Source organism: Lagopus muta, chromosome 6 (assembly GCF_023343835.1).
Source record: "Lagopus muta isolate bLagMut1 chromosome 6, bLagMut1 primary, whole genome shotgun sequence".
Classification (NCBI taxonomy): Eukaryota; Metazoa; Chordata; class Aves; order Galliformes; family Phasianidae; genus Lagopus; species Lagopus muta.
The window spans coordinates 22,695,371-22,720,183 of record NC_064438.1 but is presented as its reverse complement, the minus strand read 5'-3'; the positions used below and the strand labels follow the sequence as shown (position 1 = coordinate 22,720,183).

Below are 24,813 nucleotides of genomic sequence, written 5' to 3'. Positions count from 1 at the left end.
GTGGCGGCGGCAGCGTTTATTCCGGTCAGCGCGCGTACAGAGGTGCGCGGAGAGAGGCGCCCCGATGTGGCGACACCGAGGGCGCCCCGAGGACCCGCCCCGCCGCCTCCAGTAGGAGGCACCGCGGTTCCCGTGCCCGGCGGCGTCCGCGGTCACACGTATCCGGGTTTCACCGACAGCCGGCGGCAGTTGGGGCAGCCCCGCGTCCCGTTGGTCTGCAGGCACCTGCAAAAGAAGGCGGGCGGGTGGCAGGAGGTTCCTCCGCCCCCGGTGCCAGTCCTGCCTCTGAGCATGGGCCACACGGGCGGGCACGCAGCCGGCCGGGACACCCACGAGATCTGTCATACAGCGGTTTAGTGAAAGCGCTGCAGCGCGTTCCTCCACAAGAGGAAGCCGCGTTGCTCTCCTTTCCTGCTAGGGACAGCAGCCGCCCTGGACTCTGGGGGCAGTCCATTAGTGGTGTAGTGTCATCCTGATGGTATGTTCTTAAATACTTAAGTTTTGGAACTAAAAATAAGACGATGTCCATCGTGACAGTAGCACAGTAACGGACTGAACGCCTTACTCAGCTTCGTACTCCTCACCTACCAGAGTGAAATGGAGGGGTTCAGGGAAAAAACCGCTTGTGGGAGCATAGATCTCCCAAAAGGTAGTAACAGATAATCTGTGAACTGAGCTAAGTGCCTACAAGGCAAGGGAGTGAGGTGGACGTTAGGACTAAATCTCACCTTCTAAAGGCTATGGCTAATGAAATTGTGTAGAACACCTGGGGAAAAGCATACACAGCTGTCCTGTTCTGAGCATGAACTGCTCCTTACTCTTAACATAAGGGCAAAGATCTCCTGTATTTCCAGCTCATTACTTTAAGTGGAAGAAGTGGGAGCAAGGCAGCGCCTGCAGCTGGTTGTTCTTCTCCCCAATAGATTCTCCACACATGCCACAGTACAGCTCCATCTCCTCCACGCATTCATGGAACTTCACTACATGGTCACGCAATTCTCGCTGCTGCCCCTTTGTGCGATAGATCCTTTCACACAGACAGTGGAGCTTCAGCAGACCAAGCTGCACATGAGAGGCAGAAACAAGAAAAACGAACAAGGTGAAGATAGAGCACTAGCGAAGGGACAGGACCACTACGGCCCCAATTAGTCAGCTAGAGAAGTGACAGCATAAAAGGGTGCCCAAGGGATAGGATCGGTCATAAGGACATTTGGTTCCCTCTGCCTGCAACCAGCACTCAGTTCAGCTGTGGCACAGGCCAGAAGTATTCTTCAAGAGGAGACCCCTAATCCTTCAGCTCTGCAGTTGCTTCACATTGCGTTTTTAATGCTCCCCATTTCTCCCTGTTTATCCCACTGTAACCCCTTCCTCACTTTTCAGACCTGCAAGTTGATGCTTATAGCTAAACACAACAAAGCATCATCAGTTGGTTAATATAGACTCATCAGTAAGCAATAACAAGTCTGGATGCTGTAATGCTTGGAATATTAAATTGCTTGACAGAAGACTAGAGAAAGTAATGAAGAGAAGCTATAGGGTCCTACCTTGTTCCCTAGTCCCTCTGCCAGTTCCTGTGCCTTTTCAATGCTTTCCAGAGCCTGTAAATGGAGAGCATATATTACCAATTTCCAGTCTGATGTAACAAAAATGTACACGTATGAATACTCTGACAGGAACTGAAAGAAGAGATACAGTGTGAAATCTCAATGAACAAACATCCCTGCAACCATGAACACATGGCTGTCTGGTAGATAGATCCCACCAAAAGTTCATTCAGAAGAAAAGCTTTGTTTCTGAAAAAAAAACAAAAACAAAAACAAAAAAAAACAACCCACACAGATATAACCATCATTTCTGTTCCAGCCACGTCATGCAAAGAAGGGCTATGATGCTGGCAGAGGCTGGGGTTTCTAAGCAGAGAGAATACACTCATTTAAAATCAATCACAGTCTTCATGATTGGGATGAAGCATAAGTAAAGCGAATCTAGTCCCCATCCTGCTTTACAGGCCCAATCCCTTTGAGCAACTCCAATTTCATTTTTACAAGAGGAAGGGATCAGCACTACCAACGGGCTTTTCCATTTTCTTGCTCTTCATGCATCCACTTTGTCCTACTTACATACAGCACACTGTAGAAGTGTACTGCGAGTAATCTTTTCAGTTTGAAGGAAAGTGTTTAGTATGGCAACTGTTATATCAAATGAATCTCTACTTTCCCCTACATGTCAGAGCGTTCCACGCTGTTCTGATACTCTGTAGTTCTGGGAAATGGAGACTAAGACCCACTTGAGGTTTGTTGAGGGGGAAGAAGACATTTGCCCTTAACCACAATATTGATGAGGAACATTATCAAATTTCCACACTGGAATAGTAGGTGATGCCAAGTTATAGGAGTTGAGAACCATCTGAGATGAAAGATGAATATGCACTCTGAATACAGAGGAGAAGGCATTAAATCTGTAGCAGCAACAGCCTAGGATAAGGGACTTGCAGAGGAAGTAGGCAGGAATCAATGGGCAGCAGGTAACATATTACTGAGGGGTGTGCCTAGGAAGTGTGACTGTATACTGGAAAACTTGAAAGTAATTACTAGGATTAAGAAAGTGAAGCATATGAAGTGGAAGGAAGAGATGCTTGAGAAGTTCAGGGGACAGTCTTTCTAAGAGAGGAACACGAGACTGCATGAGAGTTTGGGCAAATAGGCTGTGACAGCAGCTGGAAGGAATTGGGATAGACACAGTATTAACTACATGCAATGAAAGGAAAGTGGGACTAACTGTCTGAGGAAATTGCCCCAAGAAGGCCAGGATAATAGGGAATCTGCAAGTGGAAAGCTTTCTTAAGTAACTGATACTGGGATGGAGCAGCATGAGAAATGGAAACTGGGACGGGTAAACTGAGGAATAGCCGTGGGCAATCGTTCAGTGCTTTGACATTTGAGGAGGTCATGTTTGGGGTGATGGGCCCTGACCATTAGGACAGATTTGCCTCTAACGCTTAGTGCAGAAACCAAAACACATCCCTTCTTTTACGGATACCGATGAGATTAGGGCTCTCTGCAAAGTCCTTGCCAGGGTTTCACAGAGATCTGCCTGTAATATCAGAGGATGGCAGTGGCTGAAGGTGGGATGAGGGAGAGTAGGGATTAGATGAGTGCTCTGAGTATTTTTTTGTTTAGCGGCCTACCTGCATCCTGTCCCATATTTTTGAATATGATATATGAAAGATAAATGATATATGAGGTTTCATTAGGCAAAGTTTTTAAGTCCAGTTTCTTCCAATGCAAACAGTTTTTACTTAGTAAGATTGCAATGTGTGTTTTACCCAATTGATTTCCCACTGTAGGGATCTCAGATGCTGACTGCACTTTGAGCGTGTTTTTTCTGACAGGTACATGCTTGTTTTCCTTCTGAGAAGCTTCATTTTACCTCATATACTTTGTCTCTCTCGTTATTGATAAGAGTGAAACTTGAGGTATCTACACCCAAAATGGCACCCCAGCGTGTCACTATGTAGACATTCCAGGTCCTTCAGCACTGAAGACTAACTTTTGAGCATTTTCTTCTCCAGCCCACTAACAGTGGGATCTGCTGCATCTAGTACAGTCTGGATTTTAAGACATATGCACCACCTAAGCACTTTCAAAACAGTGAACTTCATCCTCTTATACTATATTGACCCGCTGTCTGTTCTCAAATCCTTTTCTGCTCATTTCTCTGCTTCACGTCATGATTTATACACCTCTAGTTTCTCCAGGAATTTATGGTCATATTTGTCTGCAAAGCACATGGTGGAGCTGTAGGGCTGTCTAAAAATGATCACAGTAATAAGCTTAGTCATACTGCTAGAGAGTAGGCAGCGGAATCTATTTTAGAGAATAAGCTGATTGCCTTCAGTGGCAGAAGCAGACTTCCTTTCCTCAATGCTGGTTTCTCAGTGTACTGTTTAAAGTCATCAGGACTGACTAATGAGACGGTTCTGTAGGTCACCAGCCTGACTCAGAATGGATGTTCATATTGTTAGCAACTAATTCCTGGCTTAGAGGAACCATCTGGAGAAATACGATTACACAAGCAGGAGACTGCTGGTAGAAAAAGGGGGACAGTTCTCTATGCATCTGATGGGCATTCAGCTCAGAAAATGACAGCTCTCATCTCTTCTGAAAGACTTATGCAGAAACAAGTTTGTTACTGACCTTGTCCAGCTCCTTCTGGATCATCCAGCACTTAGCCACTCCTAGCAGCACCTGGATCTGACCCAGGCGGTTTCCAATCTCTGTCATGATGCTCATGGCAGAATCATACCGGGGAAAGGCTGTCTGCAGTGGCAGGAAGGAAAACACATGTTTTGCTATGACCCACTTTTCATACCCTCTTCCCATCTCCTCTGTCTTTCATGGTAGCTGTACCTGCACATCTCTGCGACTGCGATGGATATCAGCAAAGCACAGCAGACACAGTGCCTGCAGAGGCCGGTCACCATGCTGAAGGGCAATCTTCATGGACTCCTGAAACAAATTAGGTCTTTGGTCAGTAAGGGAGAACAAACGGAGCGGGGCTGTATGCTCCAGACACTGAAGGGTCAACTCTGGAGAAATGGCGCAGCATTTTTAGTTAGTTTAAAGTACAGTCTTGTTCATGTTCCTAACTAGAGGACATTCATAGGCTCAAATTTTGAGGCACACACTACTACTAAAACCAGAGCTCTAAGGCTGGGAGACAGTGGGAATATCTAGAGTCAGGTGTGAAAGTCATGGCTTCCCTTTCCTCCCAGCCCTGTCCTGTAGGTAAGATCCCACTGCAGAGACCTCTGCCAGCTCTGTGTGCTTGCACCCTTGTACCTCACAGCAGTCCATAGCGTCTGCCAAGCGCCCCAGCTTCCGGTAGGCCACTGCCATGTGATACTGGCTCATTGCACGGTACTTCAAGCTCCAGCCTGCTCCATAGTCATTCACCAGCTCTGCTGCTTTACATGGGAAGAACAAAGCTTTCTCATAGTCCTGTAAGGCAGACAGACAGTAGTGACAGCAAAAGACTGAAAAAGAAAAAAAAAAGAAGGGACAAAAGCAACTATTTTTGATTTACTAATGCTGCAACAGCTAGCAGATTTTTGTATGCCTTTCTTCCCCTGCCTGTCCTCTTCCACGTGCCCTGCTTCCTCTATTGATGTGAATATCAAACTGTGGAAGGTGGAATTGCCATGTGCTGAATTCATATTGCTCTCTATTTTCAGGACACGTGAGAAATGACACAGCATATGAATTTTATATAGTACGCCAACAGCCATATGCTGCCAGAATCATTCGTTCTCTTCTATAGCTGAAGCCTGAAAACTGTCTCTGGTTTTATGTTATCTTTGCTTTCAGCATATACATGGAGCCCTCATGTTTTTCATGTGGAAAGTCAGGATCTCTCAGAGGCTGGTTATTCAGCACTGCAGGAAGCAGGAACAAAATAACAATGGCCTCAGCAAATCCACAGTAACTAGTTAAAACACACATGCAAAGAAAAAAAAAATATCTACACATCTTTCTGCATTAAAAAAGTTTGGAAATAAACCTTGTTTTATGATAAGTACATAAAAGTATTAAAGATATTTAAGTGAGATACTTCAGTTAGCGAGTCTTCCATTAGTGACAAAAATCAAGACTTTTTCAAGAAGGGAGATGATTTGTTGCATTTATAATGGAAGTTAGAACTGCAAATCGCTTTACCCTCAATTCCTGCCTGGTTTTGTAAATACAAATAACAATTTGCCTGCAACAGTAGTTGAACTAGAACCCTTTGAGTTCTGCCTGCTTGCAGACACTGCCTCCTCTGATGTGATCTTTGAAGCTAAGTTTAATCTTTTCAATTCACAGCTGCTTCTGCTGTACTACATAAGCATTCCACCAATCCTTACTACAAAGAGGAGTATTCTCTGATGATTTTACAGTGTAGATATTTAAATTTGGAACATTCTGCCAGCACTTCACTTCCTACAGCAGATATAAGTTGAAATTCACAGTGCTTTCCATTATGAGACAATTGCCCTCCCATCCTCCCCCCCCTTGGATTACTGCACCTTTATCTGGGCATAGAAGTTCCCAAGGCTACAGCAGACTCGACACTCCAGCATCTTGTCGTCATTGTTGTGTGCATAGCGTAAAGCTTTTTCAAAGCACTCCAAAGCCTTCTGGAAAATGCTGAGGCCCAGGAAGGCATTGCCCATGCTGAGGCTCACCTGGCCATTCAGCTGCGGGCTCACAGTAGTACCCTGCATGTTCAAGCATGTCTTACAGTAAGATATTGCTTTCTGGAATTCACAGAGTTTCTCATTGCTGCGAGCCAGGTTTAGATAGCCCTCTGTAAGGTAATTTGGGTCTTCCAGCTCCCGTGCTGTGTCAATCTGTACCACTGCGAACTTCAAGTAGAAAAGACCGTGTTTATAAAAGGCATGTAATTTACTTAAATACAGCTCAAACACTCACAGAGTAGCATCCTGCACTGGAGAAGTGGCACATCCCTGAGTAGGGCAGCATGGATCACATGGCACTGTATACAACAAGCAATTAATTATCTGAAGGTTTACACGTAAGCAGTCTATGCATGTGAACAGTCTGAAGAAACCTCTTTCTCAGCCTCTTGGACATGGACATTGAGCTGGCAGTTAGTGGAAGAAAAATGTTAAGTGACCCTAAAGAGAAGCAGGAGAGGCAGAAAACCTCTGGCAGCTCCACTTTCTTCTGCTCACATAATTAATTCTGCTTTCTCTAGAAGGCTTAAGATATTGAAGTACTCAAAGAAACTAAGTAAGCTATTTCATCAATTTTATACTAAAAATTATAGTCTAGTATTGTTTTTTTTCTTCTATGATTCCCTGTTTCCAGTTCTAGTAAATTTTAAGTCTATTTTCTTTTAGACCTCACGCTCTTCTGAGCAGAGATTCTCTTCTGTGCTCGGTGATGAACCAAGCACACTGCTGCCTTGAATTAACATTCATAACAAAGGTAAATATTCAGCAATTTTCTCCATATGTGTTTTCATTAAAGCAGTCAGATTCACAGATAACAATTCCTAAAGGCACTATCTGCTTCATTTTTGCACATTGGCAATACATAATGATTTAAGCTGCTAGAACATGTTATGTATTCCACAAAGTAGAAACCAATACAGCTACTTATGCTTGGGTGTATATGTCCACCCTCTCCTTAGCATTTCAAGAAAGCTGCCATGTGGACTCATTAGCACGTGTTAGCTTATTCTTTCCTGCATTCCCTTACCTTTATGTAAGTTCTTCATTACTTCTCGATTGCCACAGCCTGATTCCATGGTGTGAAGCAATTTTTCTCTCCGAGAGACTGAGCGTAACAACTCTTCTTAAATCACAGTTAATTTCGTGTGTTTAATTCAAAGACCCCTTTTTCCCCATTATTTCCTCTCTCAGTGATTAATATTAATGTTTTCCATCCTCTATCTTTGATAACTTGCAGTAAAATACTCAGTTTGAATGAAGCTATTTGTTTTTCCTAATACTAAGAGGAACTAAAATTCATCTAGTCTGAGCTCTTCTTTCTGTTCTCTTCAGGGGTAACAAATTATGGTTTGAGTATCTTGAGTTCACTCATTTGCCTGTTTTCCAGGTAGCTATACCTTACCTTTTTGGATTCTCTCTTCCCTAATCAATCTGTTGTTTCTGCCACCACCTATCCCACAGCGTTTCTCAGAACTTCTTGTCTTCAGATGTTTTCCATGTGTGTTAATACCCTTTTTTTCCTTCATGCTAATTATCTGCTTTGTAGATGAGGTTTTGACATGTGCTCAGGTTCACTCATAAGATGACCCCACCACTTCTAAACAGAGCTACCAGGAATTTTTCAATGAGATGTGGCACCCCCTTCACTTTTTGTGCTACGTGCTGAATGATTACTAGTCTAGTAAGAGGCGGTCAGAAACATTAGAGCACCAAGGCCCTTTAGTAAGACCCTATTTTAGGCTGGGATAGCTACTTAAGACTGTTAAAACACTGTCCTGTCTTCCAGATTCCTCAGTCACTCTCCCAGACACTGTCTGCTACTATATGTATGCATCCTGTGACTTCTCAGATCCATTCATCAGCTTCTTCTTATTCACTTCATCAGTGTGTTTATCCTCATGCATTTCTGTATGCAGCTTCAGCTTCTTTTTGCCACTCTTTGATCAAGCCCTATATCCTTTCTCCAATGCTGTCCTCACAACTGGGAGCCTCTCTCTGACCTCAACTGTCAGACTCCTCCTTGAACATCTTTCAACATCCACCCCCTACTCCCAAAAAAGAATCTCTGTTCCCCTCTTAATCAGTCCCCTTGCAAACAATTGTAATAAAAATGTCAGATCTGTGACAGATACCAAGCAGTTGAACAAGATAACAGACATTTCCTCACAAGACTGCCGCTTATTCTATAGAATCTACTTGAAGATCTCTATTTACTCTGAGGTACATGCTGAAAACAGTTTTTGCTGTAGAAAATGGTCTGTTTTCATACGTTTCTCTGAAGCTTCATCACATGGCGTGCTTGTATGAGGAATAAATCAAGAAAGGTCCCCATGATTACCTAGAGAACCTCGTTAACCTAGGAATCCTAAAGGATGAGGCCCAATAAGAATTTGTACTCTGTGTATCTTGTAAGCTGGAGCTATCAACACAGCAATTAAGGCAGCTCACAACATGCTCCCAATAGCTAGTACATGTTACTATATGCAACATAAAAGCCCTGATTTTACATTCTAATCTCCAGCCACACTCTGTAGTGGGTGTAACACAATGGCATGCATTCATCTCCAGTTTGCCTTACCTTCAGCATATCTTTGTATCTGCCCATCTCTGCATGAGCAGTGATGAGGCAACCCAAAACGCGAAACCTGCCAGCAGGATCCGCAGACTTCTCCAAAACCCTCATCCAGACTTGCAGAGCCTTTTCAGTCTGATTAGACTGGTAGAGATGGAGTCCTTTTTCTATCTGTTGCTTTGTCTGGTCCTGACCCATCTCCCATGCATTAAAAAGCCTCATGTACTAATCTCTAAATGCAGCAAAAATGAAGAGCCTGAGAGAACACAACATAAAATGCCCTAATACAGGAGGGCAGGTTGTGTGCTCAGAAAGCTTGGAGCTATAAAAACTCAGCCATGCCAGGCAGCTGGAGCTGTAGAAGGCAATGGCAAGAAATAGTTGTTTGGCAATGAAGGTAGAATCCCAAATCCACTAAACGAATATCTTGCTTGCTAAGACTACATCAGTGCATTCGCCTGTCCAACCCCATCAACAAAGACGAAAAGCACAACAGGGGGAGAAAGAGAAAAATCTCAAGTGACTGGAGTGAAACTCAATCTGAGCAGCCACTGCTAGGCATCTCCATTGGTTGCAGCTGTTCCTGCCAATCTGGCTCACGTGGCTCCCAGGAATGCTGGTCAGGCTTCCAGCCTCCAAGGTCAGGGTGAGCCAACTGCCCACCCCAGCCTGCCAGAATGCAGCTTATAAATACCTCATGGAGAGACAGACAATCAGCTGCAGTCACAGGGATGTTATGTTTGCCTCTCTTTTCTCACTTGCCCTTTCTTTTTGCAAAATCACTGTGGTGATGGGGTAGTCTGGGAGGTAGTAGACTCAGCTAGCGTTGTATCTTTAGGAACAATACATACTCTAAGAAGTAGGTTACGTTTTAAAAAGGAATTCAGAAATTCCAGTACGTACATGCTGCTTGCAACAATGTGCCTGATAGTAGAGCGTATCCAGAGAGGGCCACAAAAATGATCCAAAAGACAGAACACTTCTCCAAGACAGCATGAAAGAGCTGGGGCTGATCAGCCTGGAGAAGGCTCCAGGGAGACCTAATAGTGGCCTTTCACTGCATAAAGGCGAGCTGCAAGAAAGAGGAGGACAGACTCTCTAGTGGGGTCAGTTGAGACAGAACAAGGGGAAATGGTTTCAAGCTTAAAGAGGGTAGATTTAGGTTGGATAGAAGGAAAAACTTTTACACATTGAGGGTGGTAAAGCACTGGAACATGTTGCCCAGAAATGTGTTAGATGTCCCATTCCTGGAGACTTTCAAGGAAAAACTGGATCAGGGCCTGAGCAACATAATCTAGCTGCGTATGCCCTGGTTCATTGCAGGGGAGTTGGACTGGATGACCTTTAAAAGTCCCTTCCAACTCTAAGGATTCTATAATTCTATACTTTGCCAGGCACAAAATTCTGCCTCCTTTCTGAGGACCTCAGCTGGCAATGGGGACTGTTCCTGTGCTCAAGGATCAGCTCTGTCATCAATTCACTGCCAATATGCCACCAATGGCTTCACTTCTCAAGATGATAACCACCCTGAAAAACTTTGTCTGTGACTGACTGTTGCTCACTGCCATCAGATACCTGTGACAGTCCAAGAGTCTTCAACAGAGTTTGTTAAACGCATTTTTGAAGTTCTACATCCAGACTTTTCTGAACGTTAATGAGGAATTACAATGAATTGAGGCAATACATTTCTGTGCCATCTGCTTTACATAAGATTCTCAGCTCAATTTGAAGATAGCTTTTAATTCTCCTATCTTTGAAAGAGTAAAGTTAGACTGCTTACTCTAGGAAGCAAGTTTCATACCTCTGTTGATCTGCTATGCATTTTTAAGGGACCCAGCCTTTGAACCATCTATAGACTTACTCTGCCCTTCAGAAGAAATACCTAATGTGGGGGGTATGAAGATGCATCAGGGATATACGAAGTTTTTCAGATACAGAAATTCCCGACGCAGTTTTGTGAGTCTTCTACTGGCCAATTAGAAATGGCAATTCAGATTTTCAACAACAGACCCAAATACAGAAGCAGGCATATCTCCAGTTATGTCCATGCTTCTATATGAATATGATGCCTGGGACCCTGGGCAACCAGGTCTAGTATTCAATGGGAAGGTTGGTGACCCTGGCGGGGGGGGGTTGGAGATTTATGATTCTTGAGGTCCCTTCCCACCTGGGCCATTCTGTGATAACTGATGGAATGCTGGTTGGATCATCCTGGTCTGGGTCATAGCTGCCTAAGGAAACACAAACCCAAAAGAGCCTTCCTGACATAATACTCTTAAAGAAATCAGGACACACAAGAATAAGGAATCAGAGGCTAGAGATTCCATCCATGCCTTTATCCAAAATTCTACCAGAAAACAATTGAAAATACGTATTTCTTAATGGTAGAAATCTTGATACCATCAGGCTTATTTTCTTTAGTGAGCTTGAAAACTCTATGGTAATCTCATTATTTAATTTAGCATTGTTTTTTAGAGAGGTGATGTGCTAGAAAGTGTTTCAGTAGAGCCTCTGTATACCCCAACTATGGAAATAAACTATGGAAAAAAAAAAAAAACAAACCTACAGAAGACTGAAGGAAAGAAGAGCTAACAAAGAGCTGGTTAATGCACAAAGCAACACTTAAAATTATCTAGTTCCCTTAGATTTCAGGGTTTCTTTAAAAGCCAGATTCAGAATATAAAAAACTCTCCTTCCTGCAGTGATTTTTATATGCCTCTCCAGAGGTGGGTTATGGGATGGACACATGATGAAGAGATCCCTGTGGAAAGCAACAATAATGATGTGGCCATCAGATTTCTGGACTTGTAGAAACTTAGAGACCCAGAGACAGCAGCCATGAAATAATTAAGCCAGTCAGGACTCAAAAAGGGGAAACAAAAGAAGTCACATAACTCTTTGCTGGAGCAGACTACTTCACTTTATTTTCATACCTGTCTGTAACTTAAACTCATTCTGATATTTTTGGGCCACTTTACTTTAACACTGCTTTTACATCCCATGAAGAACGATACCTTGCAGGCTGAAAAAGCCATTCTACCAGGGAAATGATCTGTCCTGCATTTTGCTGATCACAGCATACTTCCTTGCTTTTGTGTTGCATGTTATTCTCCAATGAAACAGCTCTTAGTCTCCTAAGAGTCCAATAATCTGCCAAGATGAAAACTTTAACTTAGAGTTTAGAGAACCACCAAGCTCGAACTAATCATCCTCAATAAACAGAAACATACTGTGATATGAACAGTAGCCACCCTGAGCCCAATAAACCTGTCTAAATACCGAGAGGTAAGTGGATAGCATCACCTAGACAATGACTACGTGTACCTGAGAATTTAGTGGCAGGATGATCAGTCTGCAACTCAAGACTGCTCTAGATCACGTGAGAAACAAATACATTACAGCTTGTGTACTGTATACAAATACAATACAGCTTCTATATTAAACCATCAATTGATATCAATGAACTGCAAATAAACTTGCAAGATGCGTGGAAATCACGAAATCTCACCTGTTATACTGTGAAGCTATAGTCATACACATATTGATTTTCTAACAGTGATCATGCTGAGCTGTTAATCTCCTTGCCCATTACTTTTCATAATGTATCCCCTGTGGCTCCTGGGCACATGAAGACAGCAGAACATAGTGGTAAAAAATCAGGAATATTGGAGCCTGGAGTCAAAACAAGCAGTGAGAGCTAGAGGAGAATGTGAGAGAAAGATAATGTATCCTAAAGCATTCAATATCAGGATTTAATCCACAGTTTTGTGTTTTCCTGTTGATACTGATGAACTTAAGAACCTATGTAAAATGCTGCTAATTTTCAGAGATTAATACACTGGCTCTTATTTATAGCTTAATAGTCTATTGACTGGTGGTGGACTTCCAAAGGCTAAAACAAAACAAAATACCGTCCCAAAATAAATAAACAAAATATTAAAAAAAGAATGCTATCTACCCAGAGGGATCTACCATCAGTTCTGTAAGTTACAATAGGCAAAGCTGCTATTAACCAATTGGGTAAGATAGGGCTTGCTGTCTTTGTGGTACAAGAGGGAATCTTCCATCCCAAGTAAGCAAGCTACTTCTCTGATTCAATTGTTTCTCTCCATCTTTCACCTCAGACATATTTGAACTGAAATATCTCCAGCCTTCCTTCTCAACAGCTGCAAATTAACTGTAATGATCCCAGCACACTATGCAACAGGTGGCTTGGCGCCTCACTCTGCAATGGGGTACTGTAAAGGAAGGAATGCAGCAGTGAATCCTGGTGCTTGCAAGTGCTCTCAGATTTACAGTCATGTAGGAAGTAATGGGGTGAAACCAAGTATGCCATTTAACAGAAGAACAGAACATGAGAGAGGAATATAGCTTCCCCTGGGTGTGCTTGCACTCTGAGATGGAAGCCAGCAGAAGGAAATATCCTACTGAACTGTAGAATTGTTCACAAACATAACAGAGTTCATGGTCATTGTGGTACTTTCTCCTCTGAGAGGGGCAATACTAACATCAAACTAGTGTCAAGTTTCTGAATGAATTATATTCTGCCTATGACAAATATTAACCTTTAGACAACACATTACAAGTAGTTATTGTACTTCAGTTCTAAAAGCAAAGCAGGCTTTGCTTATCACAAATTTTTGCCTATCGTAAAAGTTTCTACTTTTACGCTACTAAGTCCTGAGGTGTTATAAAATTCCAAGAGGTTTTATGAAAATCCCAACCTGCTTGGATTTCCCAGAGTGGTATTTCCAGGGACAAGAGCACGAGGGCTAGAGTCACTTCCACGTTGCAGACTCAGGACAAGTTCTGCAAGCTTAGTCTTGTCTGGGATGAAGAGGCTGTGGGAGTGGAAGGTATGGGGCTCGTAGGAGTAGAATGAGATGACTTGTCCAGAAGTGCTTATCCAATGCTACATACCACGATGCACACATTCTGTTAATAGATAGCTCAGGTCTGGTGTCGTGCTGGAGTTAATCAGTCCTTCAAACACCAGAAAGCATAATGCATGGGCAGGTGTGAGGCTGGGTATGTCTACAACTCATTCCTCGGTGAACCACATACTAGCATTATCCAAGGTGTTTAGAATTTGAGCAGGAAATGACACAAAAGCTAAATAACCATAAAAACATTTTCAATTGCACCCCAAGTAGCTGATCAGCATGGAAAGCAAGTCTGTGCATCCAGAACAAGTGACACTGGATCATGAAAATTTTTGTAGTTCACAAGTAAGAAACTGAAAGATAATTCTCATCTCTCCTCAGCATCCCATACCTGGATCCAAAAAGAACCTCAAGTTTAAGACACAAACACAACACACAGGGACTCTTCTCAAACAGTTTAATAGCAAATAAACAAAGGAAGGTACCACACTTGGCATATACAAAATGACTTATTGTCGGTGTGTCTGTGCAATTAAAACAGCTTTAAGTTGCCCTTTGGGACAAAAAAAAAAAAAAAAAACAAAACAACACACACACAAAAGGAAAATTCCTTTAACACATACTCGCTTGATCCAAACTTGTAACAAATCTTTTCATTTTTAAATCCACTACACAAACTGCCATCAGAAAAGCAAAATGTGCTCCTCTGCTTCTTAAACCATTGAAGTAAAATCCATAATTCTCTACAGAGTACAACACAATTTCACACAAAAAGACATTTTGTTTTGCAAATCAAAACAAGAAAAATAAAGGAACAGCTCAAACAAGGTAAAGAAAAGCATTTCTATGACTGAACCACGACTTCGAGTTGATTAAATCCCATTACTGCAGAACAGACTCTACATTTGGTCATAGTGGCAATTTGTTTTCTTGTCACATTGTGAATCACTTTACATTGTTTTCTAGTAGAAAAGGCAAAAAACTGTACAAAACCCCTAGTGTTAAATACAATGTTTGTACCAATAAAAAAGCCCACAGGTTTGTCTCCAAAATGTAAATTTTCTTTTTAAATTATTCACAAAAAGCAGCCAAAAATCAGAAAGGCAGCTGCTGCTCCACTATCTCAAATCCATTAAAACCACCATAGAACAATTAAAACAACCAAAGGAAGGAAAGGAAATAAGAAAGGAAAGAAACATCCAACGTTTGGCATTTTGGTTTTCTTCAGATATTTTTCCACAGGTTTCCCCAGAGTTCCTTACGGAACCAAATGCGCACGTACAGAAATGTATTGGCAGTTACTCAATACACTGCAGGGTATCAGTGTCCCCACTGACACCCAGCCCTGTGCATTCAGACTGTGGGACTAACAGCAGCCAGCCCACAACCCTACCTTCGAAATAAACAAGTCTCTATCCTTTTCTCATCCAGCCTCACACTTCATTCCCAGGTATGTGTACCATATCCCAAAAATGTTCTGTCTCTTCAGCTGCCTAAAGACTGTCTACGCAGATCTAACTAGTACGTCAATGGTATAGTATCCTCAGCCAACTCAGGATTGGGATGGAATCTTCACTGCATTTTCATTATCCCAAACACTGGACAAAAATATGATTTCTACCCAATCAAACATAATTAGTAAACTCCTTTCTCCTGGGATTTCATGTCATATCATTTTATATTGTTAAGATATCTATGCTATCTCTCTGCTCTTTTTGACTGAAACTTCATCACAGCACAACACCCTTCAGGCGCCTTCACCTAGAAGCTACCTCTCACTTTCTACCTGTGCAGATCTTAAGTAGGGTTGGGGGAAGCCTGCCATGCAGAAAGCAGTGATTCGTTCTCAATCATTCTGCAAGCCAGAAAAACTGCTCAGCTCATTACCCAATTAAAAACTAAACAAAAACTAAAAAATCTCCGTAGAGATTCCCCAGCTAAGCCCCTTGAGAAGACAGCTGGGGATGGTACCCTGTTCAGGTAACAGCTTCAGAGGCTGTCGTATTGTGCTTGTCACTTGGGAAAAGAGCCAGCAGTTGTATGACTAGGTTTACAAATGCTTTCTCTAGAATATTTCAAATACTTTATTTCAAGAGCTACCCTAGATCTTTCCAGGATCCTGCCACCACCAGAGTCTGACTGATAGTATTAAGCTGAGGCTAGACTTCGTAAAAGTGTGCCCTGAATTATATAAAGTACTAGTAAAGAACGTTTCAGAGGAGCCCTAGCTTCAGAGAACTTTAGAAACAGAAATACTACAAAGTTCCTCCATCTTCCTGCTTCCCAGCTATCCCCTTCCACCAAGACTCCTACTACAGGAATAGCGAAGCCCAGCCCCCAAGAGCCTCTGACAGTGCTGGAAATGGAACAAGGTCCAGGTGTTCTGTCAGGCAGACAGTCTAAGTGCACAGGTAGATGCCCTCAGGTGGCTTCTGATCAGATATTTCTCATACCAAAAACACCAATTTAAAAGGATACCTTTGAAACCCATTAAATTGCTCAGTTTTTGCACAAACTATAGAAAACAGAGAGGTGAAGGTGATATATACGAGGGTGTGAAGAAAACAGCAGGAAACATGCAAAACACTTCTGGGCATGATCTCAGTTTGAAAGAATAAAACAAAAACATCACATTTTGCTGAGGAGATTGTAGTTACGAAAAAAACCAGGCATGCTGGGGCTTAACAAAGTACAACATCAACTTTGATCAAATTTTCACTGCAGACTGATAATCACACAGGGAAGCAGGGGAAAAAATAAAATTTAAAAAAAAAAAAAATCAATGAATGCAAGGGCAAAAATGTAGCTACAATCGGAAGAAAATGTAGTTCAAGTGTTTTCTGCTGATGCCACTCAAGTCACAAGTTCGAACTCAAAAACACATGCTGTCTCCTCAAGCACAGAAACCAGATCAGCAAAATGTGACTAGGAAGTCTCCTCAAAAATAGAATCACACGACATAATCGACTTTTTCTTCAAAACTGTGTTTTTAAAACTAAGCACACAGAAAAAACTAAGCCTAGAAAGTGATTGGCTGTATGTTCACAGAAATACAAACACTCCACAAGGTATGCTAGCAAGGCTGCTCTGAAGACAATTACAAAGAATCAGATTCACAAAATCAAGTGGTTATCTTACGAAGGTCTAGAAAAATAGAAATTCTTTTATATTCAAATGCAAGTTTAAATATTCCCCCTTCAGCAGTCTTTCTAGCAAAACCAATTTGGCAGCACAAAAAAAAAAAAAACAAAGAAAGAAACAAACATAATAAAAATACACATCAGCATCAAAGGTCAACACAAGGTCAAAGGTGAGAGTTCAAGCATCAGAGAAGCTGAAGAGACAAGGATTTGGACGATGTACTTGAACGCCACATCGACATGCTTTAGGCACAACGATGAACAAACGGCAGGAATCTAGAAAAAAAACAAACCAGAAAGAGGGAGACCCACTGAGTTACACAGAGCAGTACATCCAAACAAGGAGAGAGAGAACAAGAATGGGCACTGTACAATGAGACCTCCTGGGGAAGGGAGTTGACAGGGAAGGGCAGCACATGCCAACGATGGACAAGTAAAAGTCAAAGTACATGAAGGACACCAAGTAAACATCAAACTGCCAGAAACTAAATGGAAACACAGGCCTCAATTTTCCTCAGCATCCACTCTGTGGAGCATGCCATGGCCTAGTGCCACACTGACTACTATGGTTCACCCTGTCCCGTTGTCTAGGGTCCCCACTAGCTCTGTTTAAGAGAAGAACAGAGCAAGCACCCTCCTCAGGAGACTGATTAAAAAAAAAATAGGGCTCCAGTGCTCAGTCAACCACAGAGATTGAGACTGTGAGAGACAAGACAGAGGACTCAGTGGGATTCACAGGTGGTTTGACAGCTGACGCTTTTTTAGCATCCTAACATGGGAATTTCATAGGCAGTGGTAGCCCAGGAAATCCATGTTCTTTCCTTCAGCTACAGCCCCTTTTCATTCCCTAGTAGCTCATGAAACTGTGGAGTTGGGTAGTTTGGAACAGGAAAATAAAAAGATTATACAAGACAAGTAAGTGGAACCAAAAACCCTACACATTAGAGAAGAACTCCTTAAGACTTGACTGCTAGTTAAGACTTGTCCTAGCTGAGTACTTTCCATACCATTCGACCTGCACAGGGATTTTCCTTTCCCAGCCTTTAACATAAACAGCCCCCAGCTCCCTGGCTTTGCAAGGAGGGGATTCTGGGCTCTGAGTAGCTCTACAGTCACTGTTGCCAGTCTGATGAATAGAAAAATATGTATCCTGAACCATTCATAAGGTGTATATGTTAATTCTTAAATTTTGATATACCTTAGTTTCCTCCCCTCAACCTCTGGAACTGCAAAAGAGAAGAAACGTTTTGGGAAGAGTGAGGAAAGCAGGAGAGAGGAAACAAGGCTTTTCTCAACTCTCCTGAACTCTGTTTTATTTCCTGTATGCTGCCTTATTTTCTCCGCACCTCTCAAAGCTGGTGACTAGTGCAGGATGAGACTTTCATATTATATTACAGCATTCATGGTTTGTTCAGAAATACAAAGGATTATATTCTAGCTCCAAAGCAAAAGGCAGTACATTGCCCATTAAAACTGTGAGACTACTTAATGCTAAGATTACTTTGCTCTTCATGCTTTCCAGTTTAGAGAAAGGACTTCGCGTGGAGTAGAAACAAACTCCAGCAGAGTACAATAGAACTCTTGCAATTATTTCCACAGTTCTAGAAATGCTCTAGCTGCGAGGTTTTAAGTTCTAACCAGAAACTTCTCATGATCTGAGACATGGCATGAAATCAAGTGGTGCCTAGCATGCACCATTCGGAATTGAGAGTGTGATTTGTTTAGGCTTTTTGAACAGATTTTTCAAATGTTTCACTTAGAATTACCACTCAAGTCGCTAAGTTCCAATAAAGCCATTAGGAAGCAGCCATGAGAAACTGAATGAGAACTCAATTGCTTGGAGAAAATCATTTCAGCTTGTCCTTGTTCTATTCCCATGACTATGATATTGTAATGCAACTGTTCTGCATTCTGTAGCTTATACTTTGTAGTAAGTATGCTCAGGGATGTATAACACCCTTATGTTTAAATGTCTGCAACAAAAACCTTTCAAAGTATTTTGCTTGTTCATAGCAGCACTCCCATTTGCAGCTTGCTTTATTCAAGTTTTTGTTTGTTTTTAAGATGCTTCCAAATAAAACACTTAGAAACAACTTCATAACTTGATGGATTCTGCCCAGTTGCCCTTCCCTACCTCACAACTATTAGCAAGAAATACTTCAGCTGACTGTATGATACAAGCAAAAACTATTACAATGTGTAACTTGTTATTCAGATTTAAAGCTTTTTCCTTTATTGATTTTATGTGGTCAGAAATTTTCTGAGGCACATATTTTCCAGAAAATACTTTACTAGCTGCAGATTCTATTTTATCATTGAAATATAAAAAGAAATTCACTGTCATTGTCTCATACTTTTGAGAAGTTCCAATTCTCTTCTGCTTAGATTTCAAATTTAAGGACTATGTATCAAAGGCATTTCCTAACAGTGCAAGGTCTGTACTGCAGAAGGGAAAAGAATAATTTATAGGGAGGTTTCTAATTTTGAACTGTTGGTTATCTATGAGACAGAAGGATCTATGAGTTCATTTGCAACGGTACTACATACTAAATAGGATCAGACTAAGACTTAAATCATTCATAATATTTTCATATTATTACAATATATCTAGTAAAATCAAATATATTCTGAGACAAATGTATAAAGTAGACACATTTCCATCTTGCTTCTAGAAAGTACGTAAGTATTTTCTGGTGACACAGGTAATGTGCAATTCTATTTCATGAGAAGTCTCATGAGGCTTTGTTTTAAAAACTTTCAGATTCTTTGGCTTGAATTAAAAGAAAATTTTGCCGGTGTGGCTAATTAAGCTAATCCCTCTAGAGCTTATTTGAACTCATCTGGTCCTTATTGAGCTATCCAGGAGTAAAGTGTTTGACACAAGAACAGATTATAATCAAGAAACATCTGATGATAGTTTCCCATATTATAAAATCAAGAGTCAAGTTTGCCCCCAAATGGTTTTGCTACTGCTGTTTCGTATGCCTTTTTAACATTCCTTCCAATCTCACTGTCCCTGGCCTATACAAGGATGCTTTTTAAATTACTATTACTTAATTGTTGTTCTGCAGATAATTTCCTTATTTCTAAAATATTTTAATATATTCTTTCAAAACAGATACTAATCAGAATCTAATTCTTTGTTTTGGGCAGTTTGCTCCCATCAAGTCCCAAGAGCTGACTGATCTGTTTTGTGCTTGAATAGAGCATGGTAGGAATTAGAAATAAGATAAAATAAACCTCGAGCTTCCTTCCCAGCAGTCTTAGACTTTCCTTCCTGACAGACAGTGAGGAAGAAAACTGACTTAGAACTGGAAGGCAAGAACCTAAGTCTCTAGATTGAGCAGCAGCAACCAGAAAGACACAGGAATGTTAACTTTATCTGACCAGTTCTGTTATCAGAAGAAAAATCTGCTAAAGTCACAAACTTGATACATTTATTAACTTTGGCAACATATACACTGATACACCAAAAAAGGGAAATCTCCAACATATACAGAAAAAGGGCAACATCTTCAGCTGGTGAAAATTGATGCAGCTCTACTGAAGAAAGCAGAACTACATTCATTCAAACCAACTGAAGATCACATATTTTAGAATTTAACCTGCATAGTTTTTTGTTTTGTTTTCTTCCTTTTTGGCAATACTTACAATGTAGTTATGCCAGTAAGGCACAAGAACTAGCCCAAGTTACCTGTCTAAGGTGGTTACGTCTGGGAGGAGTCACTGAACAAACAGTATAAAGGTTAATCTCCTAAGCACCTATCTGCAACAATGCCCAGCTTGATCTGTAAGTCACAGCACTGAGGACAAGCCGTAGGATGTGAAAGCTAAAATGTCTAACTTTGGGCAGCTGAAATGACTACTAAAGAGGCCAGAGCATCAGATTAAAAGAAAAACGAGACAAAGTTCTCAGATAGCACAGTGGGGTAGGGTGCAAAGAAGGTAAGAGTGACTGTAGAGACCCCAGAGCACAGTGCTCTCCTCCACTGGTTCACAGCATTCATCTCTCCCATTTGGCAGTTGTTGGGCTGCAAACAGGCCACTCAGTAGTTTCAATTGTGCACATCATTATGAGTGTAAAACAATCACATTCAGGATTCTACAAAACCCTGGCCTTTTTTTTTTTTTTCCAGTGAAATAATTTAGGTAATAAATACTCTCCACCCTGGAGCGGTATAAAACTTCTATAAAAATAGAAACAACATTCTTGGTTACAGCAGGTTGCACCTGGAGCAGCTGCTCCCAACTATTTTTTTTTTCTTTTTTTTTTTCTTTTTTTTTTTTTTTCTTAAAAGTATATTATTTATAAAAAATCCCATTATCACCCTGGAGGCCTTCACACTCCAACACTCTCTTCTCAAAAAACCAGGACACAACTTTCCCATCGTGTAGGATTCAAGTGTACATGGCTCACTTAAATGTTTACGTTTTTAGAGAGATCCAAATAAATAACATTGAAGGGTACCACATGCCAGCATAACTGGGAAATTTGGCAATCTGGCCTTTGAACGTTTGCCATCACAAAATAATTTGAAAAATACTGATAGGTTTGCCTATATGCCATCAATATCTACAGGCATCAACTCACTGATTTTCAATTTAACAATGAAAAGGGCTCTTCTGCTATGGGTCAGGCCTTGTACTTCTGAGGTTTGAGAATGGGAATGCACGAGATTCCCAACAGTTCACTGCTCGTGGGCACACAGATTGAACATGATGTTTTGATGGGTTTAGTGCTCCTCCTGCTGGAGCAGAATAGAAAGTCCAAGCCCTACGTCTGACTCCACACATTCATTATTTAGAAGCTGAATCCCAAGCTGCAGCGATAGCTCACGTCCTGGGAAACAGCAACAACCGGAAATACCAAGGAAATAAGGACAAGGAGAAAATATGAGGTAAATGGAATTTTTGTTAAAGACATACAGAAATTGTAAACTTTCTCTTCCGACAGAGGTGGGTTTTGGTGGTTATGATGCAGGACTCTACTCTGATTTCTTAGAACAACTCAGGCCAGAGTGTCAAAAGTCCTTTGAGCCCCTAAAACCAGGGTAGAAGGCCCTTATAGCAATGCACTAGCAATTTCACATGTATGCATAAAAAAAAAAAAGTGTGCTGATTGAAGGGTTGTGTTTATTTTTCCTTCAGTATAAAAGATAACGGACCAAAACGTGGAATAAGACTGAATGGCTCAATGCTCTGTGTTAGCCCTGCTATGCACTGATACACACCACCTTAAAGGAAAACTGCAGTATAAAGAAATACCTATCTACTAGACTATATCACTGCACAAATTAGATTATTATTTTTTTGAATAGGTAATTATCTTTGGAACAGAAAGACCAAGAAAGGAAGTCCTATAAAAACAAGTATAAAGCAGGAGCTTCAAGAACTGTTTTAGGGTAACTCCATGCTCTGTATCTCAATTTAACAGTTAACAGAGAAACAAACAGTACATATTACGCTTATCAGAATGAATTCAAAGTACTACTCTGTGAAAAGGACATTACTCCATAGAAATGGAGAATGTAATGAATTGTTAGGAAAAAAAAAACTGGCGAAAAATTCTGCAGGTTATCAGAGATTGAAAATTTCCTGTTTCCAGCCTCAGACATGTTCATCCAGACTCTAAGCTATGTCTCTCTAAACCAAGTTAAAGGATAAGTTCTCTTAAAAATGGTGAAATCCACTGCATCTCATTAACATTCAGCAGCAAATAGTGAAATTTTCTGGGCAGACATTATCTAATTTTATAAAGTGCTGTGTACATTCACAGTGCTACATACACACTATTTCATATACAGCAAACAAAAAAACACTGCAGTTTTCCTTTGGCTCGTTAATGTGCTCACCCTTCCAGCCTATCTTCTGCTTTAGAGATGATTTATTAATTCCTCACCATGGCATACAGTTAAGGAAGCATCAAAGAGTGGGTGTGGCATGACAAAGGCTATTTTGTGTTGGTTCTTTGCTCACCCAAACTTAGATAAACTCAGTTTTCCTTCCCCATCTTTGTCTCCATCAGCTGCTCAGTGTTATTTCTGCTTTCCCTTCTCCTCTCCCCATGGCAGTGTGGTGTCAGTTCTGCTTCCCCTTCTTTTCTCTACCCCAAGGCAGTGTGGTTTCAGTTTCTGCGGCTCCCTTTGACCTTACCTCCCCACCCCTAAGGAGCTGGCATTGGTCCTTCTCAACACACACTGGTTACAAACACAGCAAACTTAAATAAGGGAAAAAAAAAAAAACCAAAAAAAAAACAACAACCTCAGCGATATGGCACCTAAACTCCAAAGTAAAACACTGGAAACAAAAGCACAAACTTGTCCTTCATTCGAAGCAGGATTCTCAGTAGAGGCTGCAGCCGAGTCTTCAGGGGAAGACGTGCCAGATAGAACGGCATGGATCAGCTTCCAGGACTGTAAAAACACAGCCTTAGGGCTTCGAATCACTAAGTGCGCTCCTCTCCAACTTACCAAAAGATCCTTCTCACTCCAGTCCCGGAGGGGAGGGGCGCTCAGTATGGCTTGCTGTCATTCTTAGAGCGCTTGAGCTGTACTTTCAGACGCTTCATGCCGATCTGAAAGCCGTTCATTGACTGAATGGCAGCCTGTGCAGAGACAGGATTGTCATAACTTACAAAACCTGAGGAAGAAGGAAACATGCAGTTACAACGTGCCAAAGTTGTCCAGAACAGCTACTCACAACACGCTCACAAGGTGAGAGAGGCTTTCATGAAATACGATTTTCAAGAACTGATAACTGCTTAGAATATTCATAAAAATCTCTTACTAAGAGCTCTCTGACAATGTTTTGTTTTCTGACATACTGAACTTTGGGTAAAAGCTATACAAAACTCAGGAAATTTAAATCAATTATTTTCTAAAATTCCAACACGAAAAGAAGTATCAACACTTTTTTTTTTTAATAAAAACTTCCACCTGGAAGAAAACCAAACCCAGAAAACGTTAAGTTCAGTAAAAAGACAAAATTGAAGAATATGGTGCTTAGGGACATGATTTAGTCGTGGACTTGATTGTGTTAGGTGATGGGTGGACTTGATGATCTTAAACATCTTTTCCAACCTGAATGATTCCCTGTTTATATGACGTTGGCATTATGGGATTAAGTCAGTGAAGAGGCTGTCACAGTTGTGTGATACTTGTACCAGTATTACTTCTGGTACTTCTAGCTTCTGACACACTGTATAACATTCCAGAGAAAAAGCATACTCAAAATGAACTTTCTCAGGGTTTTGAAAAAACCTGTTTCTAACCCCAGTCAGTGGTTGACATTACTACCTGGGCAGATCACTCCATATGCACGTTTTACAGTCTGATGATTGCCATACTTTTTTTTTTTTTTTTTTTTTTTGTACTTTCAGAAGGCACCAGCTTATCTGCAACCTTTGGACCACTAAATACTAAAAAGCCACAGGATATTATGTTAGTACAATGCTTTGAAAACCATAGAGAAAAGTTAATCTCTCTTATACCATCACAGACATGAGAGTTTACAGTACAACAAAAATGCTAAAATTGCTCCCACTGCTGTTTTATGAAGAAAATGAAGGTATGAATCTTCAGTCCACACATGCAGTATTCTGCTAGGTAAGCTAAAGGAGAATGTGTTTTGCTCCTGTGGCAATGCAGACATCAGCAGTTAACGTGAAATAATTTATTTGAATAGCAACAATAACATGATGTGTTGATTTTATTTTTTTTTTTTTAAATAAAATTCCTGCCCCAATGCATCTCCAATCTAAATACACAATAGGCAGAACAAAATTAGGCTAACGAATGCAACCAAAATTAGGTAGTGAATAATGGCTGAAATAGCTCTCCAATTGTAAAGATCTCAGAATTAGCAGGAAGCTTTACAAATGGCCTTCAGAGCATTTACAGGGCACAAGAGTCCAAACCTTTTATAATGTACTGTAGCCTTAATAGTAGCAATAAAAATATTACTGGAAATAATTCATATTGATAA

The 24,813-nt window shown here is 41.1% G+C and overlaps 2 protein-coding genes across 16 annotated transcripts in view; both read right to left on the bottom strand.

The window, feature by feature from the left end:
- Positions 1-9: 9 nt before the first annotated feature.
- Positions 10-12,705, bottom strand: RAPSN (receptor associated protein of the synapse). Of its 3 annotated transcripts, none has more exons than XM_048949879.1 (8): positions 8,814-12,705; positions 6,065-6,403; positions 4,842-5,000; positions 4,410-4,508; positions 4,197-4,319; positions 1,545-1,598; positions 819-1,062; positions 10-225 (listed from the first exon to the last, which is right to left on the bottom strand). In XM_048949879.1, exons 1-7 carry the CDS (start codon positions 9,027-9,029, stop codon positions 859-861), a joined length of 1,194 nt encoding a protein of 397 aa, XP_048805836.1. In that variant the 5' UTR covers positions 9,030-12,705; the 3' UTR covers positions 10-225; positions 819-858. The 3 variants fall into 3 exon arrangements, with proteins under 3 accessions (XP_048805836.1, XP_048805835.1, XP_048805837.1); XM_048949878.1 differs by having other exon boundaries at positions 863-1,062; XM_048949880.1 differs by having other exon boundaries at positions 863-1,062; positions 6,224-6,403.
- Positions 12,706-14,133: 1,428 nt separating this feature from the next.
- Positions 14,134-24,813, bottom strand: part of CELF1 (CUGBP Elav-like family member 1) — a 54,242-nt gene continuing 43,562 nt past the window's right edge. For 12 of the 13 annotated variants that reach the window (XM_048947941.1, XM_048947942.1, XM_048947943.1 and 9 more), the window contains exon 14: positions 16,924-23,469. In XM_048947941.1, the coding sequence (XP_048803898.1) occupies positions 23,342-23,469 (128 nt within the window). In that variant the 3' untranslated portion in view covers positions 16,924-23,341. Of the gene's footprint in view, positions 23,470-24,813 lie in introns of all 13 variants that reach the window. The other variant, XM_048947930.1, reaches the window with a different exon arrangement.